The sequence below is a fragment of the Somniosus microcephalus genome, chromosome 9, assembly GCF_052327205.1.
Source record: "Somniosus microcephalus isolate GS21.2 chromosome 9, FLI_Smic_1.0, whole genome shotgun sequence".
NCBI lineage: Eukaryota > Metazoa > Chordata > Chondrichthyes > Squaliformes > Somniosidae > Somniosus > Somniosus microcephalus.
In genome coordinates this window covers 25,289,021-25,307,066 of record NC_140995.1, presented here as the reverse complement: position 1 = coordinate 25,307,066, position 18,046 = coordinate 25,289,021, and the positions used below count along the sequence as shown (strand labels likewise).

The following is an 18,046-nucleotide window of genomic DNA, read 5'->3' as shown; positions in this document are numbered from 1 at the left end:
GGGGGAAAAATTCAGTATCGCCCCTTTTGGGGTGCCATTATCGGCTGTGCGCAAAGTTTAGCGCCTGGTGCTAATTATCGCCTCCGACGGCAAACTTGGCTTTTATCGCCCCTCTATCTGATTGGAGCGCTAAATCAGGCGCTTCACACCTGTCTTAAAGCGCAATGGCCAAGGAGCGAGGCGGTACCTCAGAGCGCTGGCTAAGCAAGGAAGGGCAAATCAAAATGAACCTGCAAAGTGCTGCTCAGTACCCAAAACTCCTTCACACAGCATTGAATCTCTCCAGAAGTCTCTCTCTCTCTCTCTCTCTCTCAGAATGCGTGGTGCAAAAATGTCACCAACAAAAAAAGTCAGGAAGCAGTCGCCTTTAAATAACGCTCCCCTAGTCCCTTTCTGACTGCAAAACGCTCCCCTCAACCTAACGTTGCTAGCGGCAGGCGGTAAGGCAGGGGGCGCCACTCAATATCCGGACTGGGGCGTTGCACACTCGACTGACGTCACGATCTGCCGGCGCAGGCGATCGTGGCGGTAGTGTTTAGCGCCGCCGCAAAATGTCTAGTTAATTTCGCGAGCGGCACAAATATCGCCGCGCCCGGGCACTAGTTGCTTTGCGCCCTCTTACGGCGCTAACGGGAGGCGCAAACAACTGAATTTTTCCCCCATAAAGTCTGAACTGACCTGAAGTTACAGTTCAAAATACACATTGCTCTGAATAGGCCCAATCTGAATCAGTTCACAGTAATAGGTTTTTGACTCTACAGTTAGTGTGTTATTCTTCACCACTGGCAGTCATTTGCAGAATGCTTTTTGTATTGGTGTACTCAAATAAGTTTGTTTATATGAAAAATCTTTTAGTTTCTTAGATCTAAGATTGCATTACACAGATGTTGCATTTGAATACAAAAAAAAGTGTAGGCATGGGTAAGGCAGAGTGAACAACTGTTTAGAGCTTTTCCACAATCCGTTGTTTATGATTTATTTAACTGACAAGCATATTATGCATTATATATTTATTCCAAATGCAAGGACACACTGTGTGCACCATTAAGTTTCTCCTGTGTGCATATTGCATTTTATTTTAAGATGGCAGCAATCCTATTTTCAGCAAAACAATGTAGAACTTGCCTTTCAAAAAAAATGAAGACTTACTGAACATTTTGTTTTGCAAACAATACGACAAAATTAAAATGTACATTTGCAAAACAAAATGTTTGTTTGTGATTGAAAAGATCAACCTTAAATAAAGTCCATTAAAAATAATGAGGCAGAAATTCCGGTCCCTACGGGAGTGTACGTGCTGTGTACTCACCCGTAGGGCCAACAGAAATGCCGGTTTTAGGCATGTGCTGCACATGCGCTGGAAACCAGCATTTCCGATGTCAAGAAAGCTCTTGACAGATCCTCTGGCTGCGCTGGAGCAGGGCCTCTGCGGATGGAGAGTTCCGTTTTTTGGAGACCCTCTGCCCGCAGAAAACACTTACAATTCTTGCGCCTGGTAAAAATAGGTGCAAGGCCTGCTTTTACCAGGATAAGAGTTGAAAAAAGTAAAAAAAAAAATTTCCACTGATTTATCATTTAAAAATACTTTTAAAAAAGGTAAGTTTATTTTTAGCCCCGTTAAAAACTTGTTTTTTTTTTCAAAAAATAAAATTTTTGTTTAAAATACTTAATTTATGTAATTTAAAGTCATTTTAAAAATGTGATTTTTTAAAAATGTATTTAAAGTTTTACTATGTTTTTGGGGTGATCTCTATTCATATATTTGACAGGTCTTCCTGTCAAATGTATGAATGGAGATTCCCTTCTCTGATTGACTCCCCATGGCCCACGTAATCCCAGGGACGCTGCGAACCTCCTGCACCTCTGGGATATGTGGACCCTGCGCACCGGCAGTTTGGAGAGGCCCAGCAACGGAACGCTGCGCCTCCCGGGAGCCCTCCGGTCCAGGCACAGATTTTTCCAGATCGCAGCCCTCCACCCACGGGAGGCCTGCGAACGGAATTTCTGGGCCAATGTGATTTCTGTTTGGCGAGCCGTGGTTCAGTTGGTAGCAGTCTCGCCTCTGGGAAGGTTGTGGGTTTAAGTCCCACTCCAGAGACTTGAGCACAAAAATCTGGGCTGACACTCCAGTGTAGTATTGAGGAAGTGCTACACTGCCGGAGGTGCCGTCTTTCGGATGAGACATTAAACCGAGGCTCCGTCTGCCCCCTCAGGTGGACGTAAAAGATCCCATGGCACCATTTCAAAGAAGAGCAGGGGAGTTCTCCCGGTGTCCTGACCAATATTTATCCCTCAATCAACATCACTAAAAAAAGATTATCTAGTCATTATCACATTACTATTTGTGGGAGCTTGCTTTGTGCAAATTGACTGCCACGTTTCCTACATTACAACGTGACAACACTTCAAAAAAGTACTTCATTGGCTGTGAAGTGCGTTGGGATGTCCTGAGCTCGTGAAAGGCGCTATATCAATGCAAGTCTTTCTTTTATTTTAACTGTGTTCTCTGCTGTAATTGAAAACTTCCATTTCGGTATGCCCAATTTACTAGAGTTAAAGCTACTGAACAAGTGGTATGAAACCTTCAATTATTAAGCAAATATTTTTTAATGCTCATTAACAAATGTGGCCAGCCAGTGGTTCCAATCTGTAGCGATTTTCCATTAAAATTAATCAAATAGTTTGGTGAAAAGACTCCAAGCAAGGGCAAAGGGTAGCAACCGATCAAAGATGGATTCATCATTCTGAGCATAATTTAAAGGTTACTGTTTCTGCATCATAGTGAGGCTCCGCTTTTGTTTCATCATAATTTATCCATATGTGATCAGTGTTCACCTTCTTGCAAACTGGTCCTCTTGTTTAAATCCTTAATGTTTCCTTGAATAAAATAATCAAGTTCAATAGGAAGTATCATTTTACTTATGGTTACTTATGGTTACTTGAGTTTACATGAACGTCTAACTGTTATGACCTGCTTTGCAGCAGTTGTAGTTTAATATTACAGATATTGCAGTACATTATAGAATCCTTCCAAAGACTGCAGTGCTGAAGATACGTAACTGTTTCCAGATGCAAAAATATTTAGCTTGGATGTGAGACAACTTTGCAGTACGTTCCAGTGGTGCTTCAACTTACTTGGATTAGAAATATAGCTGTTATAGATGTGTACCCTGAAGATTGTTTAGCAGGTTGTAAGGTACATTTTCTGATGAGGGACAAAGCAATTATACTGTATAGCTTAGGTTTGTGTTGTGTGCAACGACACTCCCCCTGCTTACATGCAAAAGGAGGAAACGGCTTCTGTTAGTTGGGAAAGCAGTTTGAAATATCAGTGCTGAACTATATACATGCATTAAAAGTTTGTTTTAGATTTTTAGTTCTTTGATGCAGTGTTTTCAGAAATAAGAGCCCTTTTTTCCTGGCATGTCATGCCTTTGTGTGGCTGTGCCTTCAGCTCTGGAATTTCCCCTCAACAGCTCTGCCTCTCATTTCTCTTTCCTCCTTTGAGACCCTCCTTAAAAAAAACTACCTCTTTGACCAAATTTTTAATCACCCCTCCTAATATTTCCTCTTTTGACTTGGTGTCAATTTTTGTCCAATTACAATCTTGTGAAGCGCATTTATCCCCATTAAACGCACTATAGAAATGCAAGTTGTTGTTCCTTCGGAAGGGTGTGACAGTTGTTCTGTATTTTCTAACTGTATACTGGGTGGGGCAGTGATTCATTGCTTCCTTCTCCCCAGTGCCAGCTGATTACTGGACTTATTCCAGCCCGCCCCCCGCCCCCCACCCCCCACTCCAACCCTCAGACACTGGGCCAACCTTCACCCACTGCTCCATGACTGTAACCATTGCTGCTGTAATCAGCCAAAAAAAAGTATTGTTTACTATCTTACCATCAAGTTCTGTGAAATTGGGGATGCTACTTTAGGGGCAGAGTAGGTGAGCTATGTCTAACCTGGGAATAGAAGTGTATACGGGATGGTTTCCTGGACCAATATGTTGAAGAACCAACTCTGCAGTACAGGTGAGCTGCTTTGAAATTGGGTAAGAGAGCAGAAGGAGCTTTATTCTACATCAAACCCACTTTCTTTAAGCCCAACCTCGACAATGCATCCCCTACTACACTAATGCGACATATCCATTTCCAAAACATGCCATCTTTGTTAACCTGTGCCCTTGTTATGCTAACCAGCTATTATGAGTGAGAACATTTAATTAATATCATTGAGTAGAAAAATGGAACTGTGTATTGCTGGATTATTCGGCACTAATTAGAAAGCACATAACACTTGTATATTGATTCGACTATTGAAATTTAACAAGTTGTTCAGATTTAAGTAAAGAGAGAATTTGCAATTATCTAGCGCCTTTCACGACTTCAGGACATCCCAAAGCATTACATAGCCAATGAAATACTTTTGAAATGTAGTCACTGCTGTAATGTAGGAAACATGGTAACCAAATTGCGCACAGCAAGGTCCCACAAACAGCATTAAAATAAATGACCAGATCATCTGTTTTCGGTGTTGGCTGATGGATAAATATTGGTCAGCACACTGGGAGAACTCCACTGCTCTTTAAAAAGTGCTGTGGGATTTCTTTCAGTCCACCTGGGCAGACAGGGCCTCGGTTCAATGTCTCATCCGAAAGATAGCACCTCTGACAGTGCAACACTCTCTCAGTCCTGCACTGTACTGCCAACCTAGGTTCAGTGTCAAGTCTTTGGAGTGGGGCTTGAAGCCACGATCTTCTGACTCTGGCATGAATGCTGCCACTGAGCCAAGGCTGACAGCTTGTATTGAAGGAAAGAAGCCCTCACCCTGGTGGTCATTTCGCTGTCAGGCCTACCTCCGAACTGTAGCCACATCCAATTAGTTTCTGGTCCTTGGGGCTTGGTGCCAGCATAAAGCTGGTTTACAGCACTAATTGTGCTTATACTCTGTTTGCTAATTGTATACTGGTTAGGGTAGTGATTCTTGTCCTGCTTCCCCAGTGCTGCCTGACCGCTCCACCCCATACTGCCAGACCAGCTCTCCCAATGCTCTCACTTCATGTGACCCCACCCCAGTTAATACTCCAGGGCTCCCTCAGTGCTGTCCCTTCCTTTACTCCTCTATATCGATGCAAAATTACTGCAGATGAAAATACACAGAAATACTATTTTTAGGAGCAGTGAAAGAAGCTGAAATTACTGGAATTTATTTTGTTTAAAACATCAAAAAACAAATTCTTCACTTTTTTGAGGTAACTTTGAAGCTAAGATTGATTGGGCCTGGAATTTCAGCTAGGTTGCGCTGGTAATTTGGCCAAACTAGCGCAAAAGATCAAGGAATTTCAAGCTCAAATTACGCCCAGCGCAAACCAAGTTTTTTTTGCGCGAGTTTGAAAACCATTGCGCTGGAAGCTGGTGCCACCCTCCCCCGATTGGATTAATCACCATGGTGAGTTTCCGCTAATTGTGCCCGTTTGTGGCCCTTCGAGGAGGCTCTTAAAATTAAGCTTTATTTTTTAGGTTCAAGGGCACTGATAGACACCTGTTAAAAGCTCTTAAATATTTTTTAAATTACTAAGAAACTGACTACGGTACACCAATATAACTAATAAATGGTTCTGCATAGTTTTTTAAAGTCATTTTTAGTTATTTAAAATCGGGTTACTCACAGTTAGTGGACTAGACAGTCTGATTAAAAATGCTTATTTTTGTGATAAACCCATTTTCAGCTCGATTAATAAAACTGCACCAGGTTAATAAAACTGCACCAGGTTATCACTCTTAATTATATCAAGGAATATTTTTTAATGCAAAAAGATTTTTAAATTACGTTCTAAAATGCTGCCCAATTGTGCTGGTTTGTGGCAGATTTTACGTTCGGCGATATGAGAATGAGTTTGAGTGGAAACTTGAGCAAAAAGTTTACTTTCCAAAATTAGTGCACTTTTGAGCGCAATTTGCACCCGGATCGCTGATCACGCCCAAAGCGGAAATTCTTGGCCATGATTTCTACTGGCTGATCTCCTGCAACTATAATTGACAAGTACAGTAAGAAATGAGTGGGGAATGACTTGGAGCGCGTCTTTCTATTTTATAATGTCTTGTAAATAGATTTCTTTATGCATGTCTCAGAATTGAAAAACAAGCAGGAAAGCAAGATGCTACATAAAGCAGCATGCTCTTGAGGAACTACAGCATTATTCAAGTTTGGAGGCTTTCCAAATAAAAGTTCTGAACTTAAATACGTTTATTTAAGCAGAACCTTTGGTAACGCTAAGTACTATTGCAGAAATATTTGATAAAGGAAAGTTGCAAATTAGTTTGATTTTTTCTTAAGATTTATATATTGTCCTTTGTTTAAAAACCCATGCGTGCAGGAATTTATTTATTTACATAAGTGTGGTATGTGAGGGCAACAATTTTATTTATCTACCTTCACTGGTTTAAGGAAAATATTACTTATTTATTTTCCAGGAACCACTATTTTTTTGTCCCTGGAGAGATCTCTTACAAGCTTCTTCCTAGTTAATGGAGGTGTGCACCACTGCCCCACTTCTACTGTGTAACTGGCTCACCCTTGAAATGCAATTCACATAGCTTCATACCTACTTGGCTTCAGTAATACAATTGGAACTCATTTATGATCTGCACTTGCCTGTAATTCTACTATAGGTTGATTATTTTCAAACAGTGTTTTTTTTAAGCTTTGATTAAGCGCTTGGAATTATTGCTATTAATAATGAAGTGGATTTGGTATCTGGAAAAACTAAAATCATAAGCAAAATATTTTGTTACCAATAGGTTACAATTTTAGGTGTATAAAATAATGAAAGGGCTACTGATAAATTATTTGAGTTTGACAGATTGGGGAGGACCCAGGGGACATGCGTTTCAACTAAGCAAAAGTAGGGATAGGCTAGATGTTGGGCTGTTCTTATTTTCGAAGAGCGCAGTTCGACTCTGGAATACATTACCGGCTGGTGTTGTTGGTTGCTGGCTCTCTATATGCCTTCTCAAGGGAGCTGGACTGGTTCTTGGCCGGGGCAGAGATTGCATCATATAGAAGGCAAGTATAGAAGGATTAACAGATAACGAACTCTTGGTCAATGTGATCTGCTGGACTGGTTTTGATTGCGTGAAGGGGTCAGAGAGGAATTTTCCAGAGTTTTGTTAGCCCTGTGTTTTTTTTCTGTGTTTTTTGGCCTCTCCCAGGAGATTACGTGGTATGGTGGGGGGGGATACCTCGTCATGATGCTCCAGCCATCACGGCTGTGGTGTCGGCTTGATCGACCAGCTGGTATTTTCCTGCCTGTCATTTTTGTATGTTTTCTTTGTAGGGCATGTCCTTTTAATTCACTCAATATTTAACCTGTAGAAAAGTTCTGTGGCATTGATCAATAACACTTGTTTCTGATCTAAGGCTGATGCTGATTGTGTGTAAGATGCATCATTTCAAAACCCATGAAATTTGAAAAGCCCATGTTTATTTTTTTTAAATGTCATTGCTTTAATTTAAATACAATTTAGATACAAGATACAAATTGCTTGGCTGTGTTTCTAACTATAGCACCAGTAAATCTTGATCTCTTGGGTTGTTCCATTTAATTCACATCTGTTTGTGTCACGGCCTTAACAAAAATTCATCTTCTGTAACTTTGCTAGCGATGGGACTTCTTTAAATTTACACTTGCATATAACTATAGTTTCATGGGATAAAAATGGGCTCTAATCAGAAGATTGTCGCGCTTTAGGAGATTTTGGTTCAATATGTGTATGTATACACGAGCAAAATATGTTATATAAAACAATAAATAATGAATGAAAATCAATTTGGTTACAGCACTGAACAGTGCCAAAGAGCAAATAGATAATTAACTTCATTTTCCAGGCATGGAAGAAGGATTTTGTGAACCCGAGTTTAGTTCAAGAGACTCGGTAAATCGGTATTCTGTACGTCATTCCATATCCAGATTGTTTTTCCTTTTTCTATCTCTCCGTCTTCCCCTAACATTTCCCCCTTTCCTCTTCACCAAACATTTTTTTCTATTGTATGATAATGCATCTATTATGTCATTCTTTTTTCCACTTTTACACTTCAAACACTGACCAGTTTTCCCAATCTTTACTCAAATAGCTGAATTTCTGAAAGAATACTTAACAAAATAAACTTTTTATTTAAAGAGGAGAAAAATTAAAATAAAATATGTAACTAATTTGTTTTTCTGTTCCACCTTGCTTTCCTATCCAGAGCAGATTTCCAATTTGGAGCTCTGGATTCACAATATTCAAATGTTGCATTTAACTGTTATAGGTATCTATTTAACAAATTAAATTAGTTAGAATTGTTGCAAGGTAAAAGTCCACAGTTTTGCAAATGAGACAAATCCACAGGATATTCACATTACAAATACTGAAAGTTACATTTTAATTGGTGCCTAAAAGTATGTTGGTCTCAATATTGTAAAATATATTTGCGAGAAAAGAGCTATTTTTGAAATACCAACCTGTACTTCTGTGCTTCACTATCCAAATAGAATTGGTTGTACCATGAAAAGCCCTCATTCGCTTCCCAGTCTCTCATTTGGATGCGAAGGACATAGTTCTTCTGATTGGTTAGTTGATAAACAAATTCATTTCCCAACCAATATTCTCCAGCAGGATCACCAAATCCCTGTGAAGAAATTAATTTTTCTTAGTGCAATGCATTTTTGAGCATAAGCAACAAATGTTCAACATTTCGAGTGTTCTTTGGGGACTTCAGAAGCAGATGAAACTGTAAAACTGAGCCACACTTTTTCTGCCTTCTCCCCTATCCATTAAAGTAATAGGGCCCCATTTTTAACAGTGCAGTGCATATGTAAAATATGTTATGCTTCATTATATTTGAATATTATGTTGATGTGGGTTTTATGATAGCACTGTTTGTAAGAAATTATACCAATAACATTATTTGCTGATATTTTCCCTTAGCTTTATTTTGGATTTTTTCCCCCCAGCGGTTTTCCTGCCATGCAACTTTTCCCAGCTGTGAAGGCAGAGAGACAGTGGCCCGGAATTTGCAGTTAGTGGTGAAGCGACGGCGATCTCCGCTATCCTCGAAGAAAGCTGACCACAAAGATTTTGCAATCTCTGTGGCGAAAACTTTAGGTTCTTCGATGTTAAACTGATTGTAACGTTGTCAAAATGGTATCCGCAGCAGAGAGCAGCACTGATGTCATGAAGCTGTCTAAGCAGCCAATCACACTGAAGAATTCTCACAGAGAGCAAACCAGGAATTAAAAAGGACTGATTATCAATTCACTTTTTAAAAAATTTACAGAGTGCAAAATAAAGATTGGGACGTACACATGTGGTTAAAGTAGAAGCTGAAATAGCATAAACAAACTTTTTTTTAAAATAAACAAACTTAAAAAAATATGTTTTTAATTATTTTAAAAATCTAGTAATTTTCTATCATAATGAAGCAATTTGACATTCCACAAAAATAAAACTTGTTTTTCAGGGTCAGAACGGTTGTTCGACAGTCAATACAATCCCAGTTACACCTATTACAACAAGGCTTAACTTTTGATGGGGTGGTTAACAGCAACATTACAGCGGAAAAGCTTAAGTTTTCGTCAGTTCAACGGATTTCACTGATTGCCGGTTATGGGGAGTTCCACAGCGCAGCCTGCGGCAAAGCAGGGAATGACTGACCGCAACTTCAGGAATTTTGTGTTTAGCTGCGCATGCGCTAAATCCTGAAGTTACGGTCAGTTTCAGAGTGGTAATGACGGCGAACGCTGACAGTTTCACCATCATTACCACGGCAAAATCCAGGCCAGTATGTGACAATTACGGCTGTTACCAGCTGGAAGAAGATGAACAATGTTCCAGTTTCCTTCCTTCTCCGCCTATTGCATCTAGCCTATACAAGCCAGCTAAGTCTGATAGCACAGTTGAGATAGAATCTCACTGTGTGGAAGGATCTGTGTCCTATCATTGTAGAGCACAGTCTGTTGGAGCACCAACTCAGACAACCATAACGCTCTGTCTATTTGATTATCACAATGAGTTCCCCAGCGTAAAAGTGGGTAAATGCACCACCCAGAAATGTTACTAAGCCTTTTAGAACAGCAAGGTCTCAAGTTTGATTCCTAATCTGTGCTATGTTAGTTTGTCTTAGCTGAAGACACTGCAGTTTACTTCCTTCCCCAGGAATGAGAAGCAGAAAGATTCCTGCTTTTGACTGCTAGCCAGTGATCTCTGCTGGATAATGCACATCTGGTGAAGACAGGATTGGGCTTCATTGTGATGCCTGACAGTCTTATAGCCTGACCCTATTTCATCTCACACATAACAAAATGACATTTGAATGAGGTGTGAGAGGGCTGCTGTATCTATAGCCCTGCACTCCAGTGCAAGTAAGCACCTTCAAGAAAGGTGAAGGATAAAAGTAGTCATGATAATTTAGATTAAACTGATCTCAAATGTAAAGAAGAACGCCAATTATTCGCCAAGCGATCTAGCATGAATTGAGGCCATTTAGTTATTGATGTACATAGGGTCTAGGACATTCGTCTGACTCTGACACATACACGCAGAGGACTAAGGCACTTTTGAATACAAATCCTGAGAGAAATTAAGCGCTAATTAAAGCCACAAAGGTAAATCAAATGCTTCAAACATCCCTGTATTTGCTCAGACTTCTTCTGTAATGCAATTCCTTTTGAAATTATTCTTTTAAAGTTATTAATTGTTAGAGCTGGGAACATTTGAGATCCATTATTTAGAATTAATTTATTAGTTACAATCTTTCAGATTATTGTCTGTGGCAGGTTAGCTACAAAAATGTTAACTGCGATTAATTGACAACCCAACTTGCTGGTGGTTCCCTGTCACCCTCTCCCTCTGTCCCCCTTCTCCGAGCCCCACTCTCTCGACTGCCCAAGTCCAAATCTGTTACCCTCTTCCCCTGCTTGCCCCCCCTCCCCCCTCCGCTGCTGAGGCTCAATCTTCCAACCTCCTCTCGCCTTGTCCCATCCCAATCTCTGTCTCCCCACCCACCCCGTACCCCCTGAGTCTCAATCTCAGTCTTCCGACCCCCCTCATATCCACCCGAGTCCCAATCTCTTGTTCCATAGTCACTCTCTTACAGGCTCACACAATGCTCCTCTCTGTCCCATTCACCTTGTGTTCTCTCCTAAATGAATGCCGGCTCTCTATGCCTGCACGGGGGATGAGTGGGAGTGGGGGGGCGTCATGGAGCACAGGACACAATTTATGATTCTAAGAGAGGATCTGATTCAGGTATTCAACATTATTAAAGGCATGAATATTATGCAAGTAGAGGGTGTGTTTGAGGTGATGGGATCTGGGGCTCACCTGATTGTTCATGTGGAGTTAAAGAGGATTTTTTGACACAGGAATCCTGAAATGGCTACAGCTGTCTTAGTGTCTTTCCCAGGAGATGGGGAGGGGTGGCGGGGAGGGATGGCTGGCTGGTTCACAGAGATGACACTCCCTCGAGGATGGAGCTGAGTACACATTGGGACTGATGTCCTCTTCCCATCCTGGATACATATACACAAAACAAAGCTTTCTCCACAATAATCTCAGAAAAGAGGAACCTCACTATAGAAGTGTGAAATGTCCATTTCCCACACTGGTCATTATTTTGGCCAGTCTGAGTGAAACTTTCAGATTGTTGCCAAGTTTTGTTCTGTGGCCTCACTCCCACAAAGGACGAGATTCAGTCATCTGCTATTGATTTTGCTGAATTTTGAGTTATCACCTTTTCATCGGGCCAAATTTGAATCCAGATCCTAGAAGCTAGAATGGCCTATTGCACGAGCCAGTCCTCTAAGATTACTTTGAAAAGTTCTTACTGTTCTATATTCTTTCCACGTGCGCTGAAAATCCGTTTTGCCATCTTGACGACGTTGTACTACTGTCCATCCTCCTCCATTGGATTCCATATCGCAAAATGCCTGTTGTAGCATAATAACAAATACATCACACCTGACTTCATACAATTCTTGGCTTCTTAGACATTTTTAATTTAGCATCCATTGGTGTTGGCACTAGGCTTTTTAGGAAACTGCTGCCAATATGCTATTGGAAAATCATGCTTGAGCAAATGTGCTTTAATGTAATGCAATGCATTTCTTATCTGATGTTTGTTTTGATTTCTTTTTGGGTTCAATAAAGACTCATTTCTGAAAGAGAATGTTGTTTAATCTAAAGTCTTGTTCAAGACTTTCTACAGCTTTTTACAGAACACACTATGCTGTGATGCAGCTAGAATGAAACTGAAAGTAAAACTCCTCTGGACTGCTTGTCTCTCACATGACCTCTGCTGGTCAGGCACAAGTAATCAAAAACACAGACAAATATGCTGTAAGGCATAAGTAATCAAACACAGACAAATATCATCACTATTTGCTGATATCATTACATCTCCCTTTCTTAAAACAAAAGTATTTTACTTTTAACTAACAACATTTAATGAACTTACATTATCATTATCATGATCAAGGTTTTTTACCCTTGCTTTGTGTGTTCACATGAAATATGTCAATACACTAGAACTTGAAGAAAGAATAAGATAACATTACTTCCTTCTTTAACAATAGTCCTTAAATTTGCTCAATGAGTCTCTCAGGAGGCTTCACGTGTCTTGAGGATTTTCTGATTGATTGTCCTTGAATCTGAGTTGTTGCCTCAGATGATTGGTTCTCAGCTGTGTGATCAGGTTGTTCACCAGTATCAGTCTCTTGACCTGCTGTGGCTGGTCCCATGAGAAGATCTCGACGATTTCTTCTCAGAACAGCACCCTCATCTGTCTGAATGGTGTATGATCTTGGTTGAACTTCACTCAGGACAGTTCCCTTCAGAGTCCATGTGTTTGTTTTGTCTTTCAACCTTACTTGGTCACCAGTGTGGAGTTCAGGTAGGTTTTGTGTTCCTCTGTCATAGTAGTACTTTTGCTTTTCTTTCTGTTGCTCTTTGAACTTCCTCACTTTCTCCCCCTCTTTTGTTTTCAGGAGGTTCTCCGGGATGGGTAGGTTTGACCTTAGCCGACGTCCCATCAGGAGTTGGGCTGGTGACATACCACACTCGAGCGGCGTTGTGCGGTATACAAGCATGCTTTGGTAGAAGTCAGTTCCACTGTCTTTTGCCTTGTACATCAGTCTTTTCACTGTCTGGACCGATTTTTCCACTAGTCCATTGGCCTGTGGATAGTGAGGACTTGACGTTGTGTGGACAAAGTCCCACTCTTTGGCAAAGTGTCGGAAATTTGCATTGTTAAACTGGGGTCTGTTGTCTGTGAAGACCTCGCTTGCCACGCCATGTCTGGAGAATATGGCTTTCATACTTCTTATCACAGCTTCTGCAGTGGTGGTGTACATTCTACAAACCTCTGGATACAGGGAGTAATAGTCTGTGACGACAAGATAGTCCTTCCCTTGACATACGACTAGGTCAGCGCCTACCTTCTGGTAAGGTCTGTCTGGTGCTGGGTGTGGCTTTAGTGGTTCTACCGGATTGCTTGCTCGATATTTCAGGCATATTGTGCAGTTTGACACCTCATTTGTCACATCTTGGTTGATTCGTGGCCAGTACATCACCTCTCGTGCTCTTTTCTTACACTTTTCGATTCCCAGATGTCCTCCATGGATCTTTTTTAGCATCTCTCTTCTCAGACTCTTTGGGATAACTATTTTACTTCCTTTGTAGATGATGTCTTCGACCACTGATAGTTCCGCCCTGCAGTTCCAGTACTCTGCTATATCAGGTGAGCAGTCTTGCTTCATGTTGGGCCATCCATCCAAGATGCTTTTTCTCAGTCGTCTCATTGTTTCATCTTTGTTTGTCTCAGTCTTTATGAGCTCCATTTTTGCATCTGCTATGGGCAGTGCACTTGTGATCATGTCCACGTAGGCGTTCACTTTTTCATCCATTGTGGTGTTTGCGGGCTCACTTGGGTCAACAGCTCTGGACAACGTGTCTGCTGTATACATCAGCTTACCCGGTATGTACGCAACATTCAGTTCATCATAGACTGTCTCTCTTTCACTTTCCACAACGAGGACTCTCTTTACCAGGTTCAGTCTCTCACAGGCTTTTAAACCTAGTATGGCTTGCACATCCTTTGGCACCACGATTAATGCTAGCGTGTGCTCTCTGTCCTTGTGTGTTACTTTGACAATGCATTTTCCTTTCACTGGTATATCAGTACCTGAGTATCCGGTCACTTTCACTTGTATTCCATGTAACTTTGGCCTGGGTCTAATTCTCTTAAAATCGGTCTCTGATATCACATTAACTTGTGCTCCAGTATCCAATTTAAATGGAATGTGTATGTCGTTCACTTTTAGTGTCAACATCCAGTCTCTTTCTTCTCTTTTGTTTTCAGACACAACATCTACATAGAATTCCTCTATGTCGCTTGCATCTACTGCATGGACCTTGCTTTGTTGCACTTGGTTCTTGCAGCAACGGGCATAATGGTTGTTCTTGTTGCAACTATAGCAAGTTTTACCATATGCTGGACACTTTCTTGGTGGATGCTGTGTACCGCATCGACTACATGACTTCCGATTGTCCCTTTCATTTTCGTTTGCTGGCCACGCCTCTTTTTTCACATTGGCGCTCTCTTTGGTAAACGGTTTGTGTCCGTGCTTTCTCACTGCATCCACGTTGCAGCTACTGTCACTGAACAGCTCCTTTGCCTGCAACTTCACAGTCTCTGTAACCCTACACAGTGCTATGGCTTTTCCCAGGTCTAGATCTTGCTCTCTTAGCAGCCTTTCCCTTAGATCATTATCTGGAATACCACACACCAGTCTGTCTTTTATCAGCGAGTCTGTGAGTCCCCCAAATTCACACGATTTGCTCCGGTTTCTCAGTTCAGTCACATACTGATCAATAGTCTCGCCGATTTTCTGTGCACATGTGAAAAATTTGTGCCTCTCAAAGGTCACGTTGCATTTAGGTATGCAGTAGGCCGCAAACTGTTCCATTATTTTATCTAGCTTCATTTTGTCTCCATCAACGGCAAATATGAAATTATTATATACCTCCAGCGCTGCATCACCCACTACATGTAAAAACACGGATGATTTCTGTTTATTACTTTTATCGTCAGCTCCGATTGCTGATAAATACAACCCTACACGTTGTTTGAATCTCCTCCAATTTTCAGCCAGATTACCGGTCAATTGAAGCGTCGCCGGTGGGTGTAAACGTTCCATTTTTTCACTTCGTTAGCTATTCTCTAATGGTAAACAACGATGTTCTCTTCTGGCTTGCTAATATGTGGAGAGCTGATTTCGCTTACTTGCCACAACTGCTTTCACTGTCCCATCAAGTTGCTAACTTCAGATTTTTTCTCTTTCAGCCACTTCTGACATCATGTTTTGATTTCTTTTTGGGTTCAATAAAGACTCATTTCTGAAAGAGAATGTTGTTTAATCTAAAGTCTTGTTCAAGACTTTCTACAGCTTTTTACAGAACACACTATGCTGTGATGCAGCTAGAATGAAACTGAAAGTAAAACTCCTCTGGACTGCTTGTCTCTCACATGACCTCTGCTGGTCAGGCACAAGTAATCAAAAACACAGACAAATATGCTGTAAGGCATAAGTAATCAAACACAGACAAATATCATCACTATTTGCTGATACCATTACAATGTTCAAAGTGCATCCAGCACTAGTTGCAGACCTGTGATGGCCTGTGTTTCCCCGGGTTTATATAGCTTAGACACAATCAAAATTTGGAAGAACAAAATCTGTAATTAGACTGTTGGGCACTTTAAGTGAAACCCGCCATTACTGTTTACTAAAATCCTAATTGTAACACTGATGTGTACTTTTCTGTTTAAATTAAATCTAACATTAAACACACATGTAATAAGGGTTCATTTATGAAAGAAGTTTGGCTTTACCACTGTTCAAATGTAGAATCATAGAATGATACAACATAGAAGCCATTTGGCTCATTGGGCCTGTGCCAGCTCTTTGAAAGAGCTATCCAATTAGTCCCGCTCCTCTTCTCTTTCCCCATAGCCCTACAATGTTTCTCCCCTTGAAGTATTTATCCAATTCCCTTTTGAAAGTTATTATTGAATCTGCTTCCACCAGTCTTTCAAGCAGTGCATTCCAGATCAATCATAATTCGCTGCATAAAAAATGTCTCCTCATCTCGCCTCTGGTTCTTTTGCCAATTATCTGAATTATATGCCTTCTGGTTACTGACCCTTCGGCCACTGGAAACCATTTCTCCTAATTTACTCTTATCAAAACACATCATGATTTTGAACACCTCCCCATAACCTCTGCTCTAAGTAAAACAACCCCAGCTTCTCTAGTCTTTCTGTGTAACTGAAGTTGAGAAGTTAAATAACATAAAATTTAACCAGAAACTTGAGCACAAAAGTCTAGGCTGACACTCCATTGCAGTACTGAGGGAGCGCTGCACTGTCAGAGATGCCGTCTTTCGGATGAGACGTTAAAAGCGAGCAGGGGACTTATCCATGGTGTCCTGGCCAATATTTATCCCTCAATCAGCATCACTAAAAACCGATTGCTTGGTCATTATCACATTGATGTTTGTGGGAGCTTGCTGTGCGCAAATTAGTTGCCGCATTTACTACATTACAACAGTGACTACACTTCAAAAGTACTTCATTGGCTGTAAAGCGCTTTGGGACGTCCTGAGGTTGTGAAAGGCGCTATATAAATGCAAGTCTTTCTTTCTAAAATGTTGTTTGTGTTAACATGAAAAGCTTCTCCACATGGACCTAAACAGCAAAGCAGCTAGAGAGGTTCGCTAGTGTTGACTTTTCTAATCTAAATGAATTTTTTGATGAAGTAACAGAGAGGATTGATGAAGGGAATGCAATGGATGTTGTCTACATGGATTTTCGGAAGGCTTTTGACAAAGTACCACATAGAAGGCTGGTTAACAAAATTGAGGCTCATGGAATAGGTGGGTCAGTGGCAGCTTGGATAAGGAATTGGCTTAAGGACAGAAATCAGCGAGCTGTAGTAAATGGCTGTTTTTCAGACTGGAGGATGGTAGACAGTGGTGTTCTGCAAGGGTATGTGCTGGGGCCACTGCTTTCTTTGATTATATATATAAACTAGCTGAAGTGCCCGGCGGTGCCGAGGCTTTTTCGAGGGCATGTTGTTGTTGGAAGAGAGAGAGAGAGCGACTGGGGGGAAGAGAGAGAGCGACTGGGGGGAAGAGAGAGAGCGACTGGGGGGAAGAGAGAGAGCGACTGGGGGGGAAGAGAGAGAGCGACTGGGGGGAAGAGAGAGAGCGACTGGGGGGAAGAGAGAGAGCGACTGGGGGGAAGAGGGAGAGCGACTGGGGGGAAGAGAGAGAGCGACTGGGGGGAAGAGAGAGAGCGACTGGGGGGAAGAGAGAGAGCGACTGGGTGGAGGGGAGGGGAGGGGGGAGGAGGAGAGAGGAGGGGGGAAGAAGGGGCGAGGGGAGGAGGGGGGGAGGGAGGAGGAGAGAGGAGGGGGGGAGGGGAGGGGAGGGGATGGGGGAGAGTCCACGAGCCCCCTGATCCCCGTCCCCCCAAACTCCCGAGCCCCCGAACTCCAGAGGTTGGCCCCCCCGAGACTCGCACCCCCACCCCCGAGGCTCGCCCCCCCCCCCCCCACCAACCAAGCACCGAACTCCAGAGGCGCGATCTTCCGAGCACCGGCCTCCCGAGCTGGCTTCAACATTGCGGCTGTGCGAGACGGCCGGAGGGCCCGGTTGCCAGGGTAACCGTGACGCTGACCAAGCCCCACCCCCCGGCCGAGCCAGAGAGAGAGACGCCGCGTCTCAGCTGCTCCTGCTGCGCGCGCAGCCCCCCCCCCAAGGGTCGCGGCCGCCCCCCCCCCCCCCCCCCCCGAGGTGAAGACCGCCGATTGCGGCTGTGCGAGACGGGGCGGGCCCGGTTGCCAGGGTAACGCTTGACGCTCAGCAAGCCCCGCCCCCCGGCCAAGCCAGAGAGAGACGGCGCGTCTCAGCTCCTGCTGCGCGCGCACCTTAGCGGCGCTGGGCTGAGG

At 42.4% G+C, this 18,046-nt stretch overlaps 2 protein-coding genes across 3 annotated transcripts in view; one reads left to right on the top strand and one right to left on the bottom strand.

Annotated features, from left to right (window-relative positions):
* mcph1 (microcephalin 1) overlaps positions 1–18,046 on the top strand; it is a 378,761-nt gene that overhangs the window by 199,153 nt on the left and 161,562 nt on the right. The gene's annotated exons all lie outside the window — the stretch shown is intronic.
* angpt2a (angiopoietin 2a) overlaps positions 1–18,046 on the bottom strand; it is a 99,560-nt gene that overhangs the window by 11,606 nt on the left and 69,908 nt on the right. For both annotated transcript variants that reach the window (XM_085996455.1, XM_085996456.1), the window contains 2 exons: positions 11,864–11,965; positions 8,501–8,667 (listed from right to left, as the gene is read on the bottom strand). In XM_085996455.1, the coding sequence (XP_085852581.1) occupies positions 8,501–8,667; positions 11,864–11,965 (269 nt within the window). The remainder of the gene's footprint in view (positions 1–8,500; positions 8,668–11,863; positions 11,966–18,046) is intronic.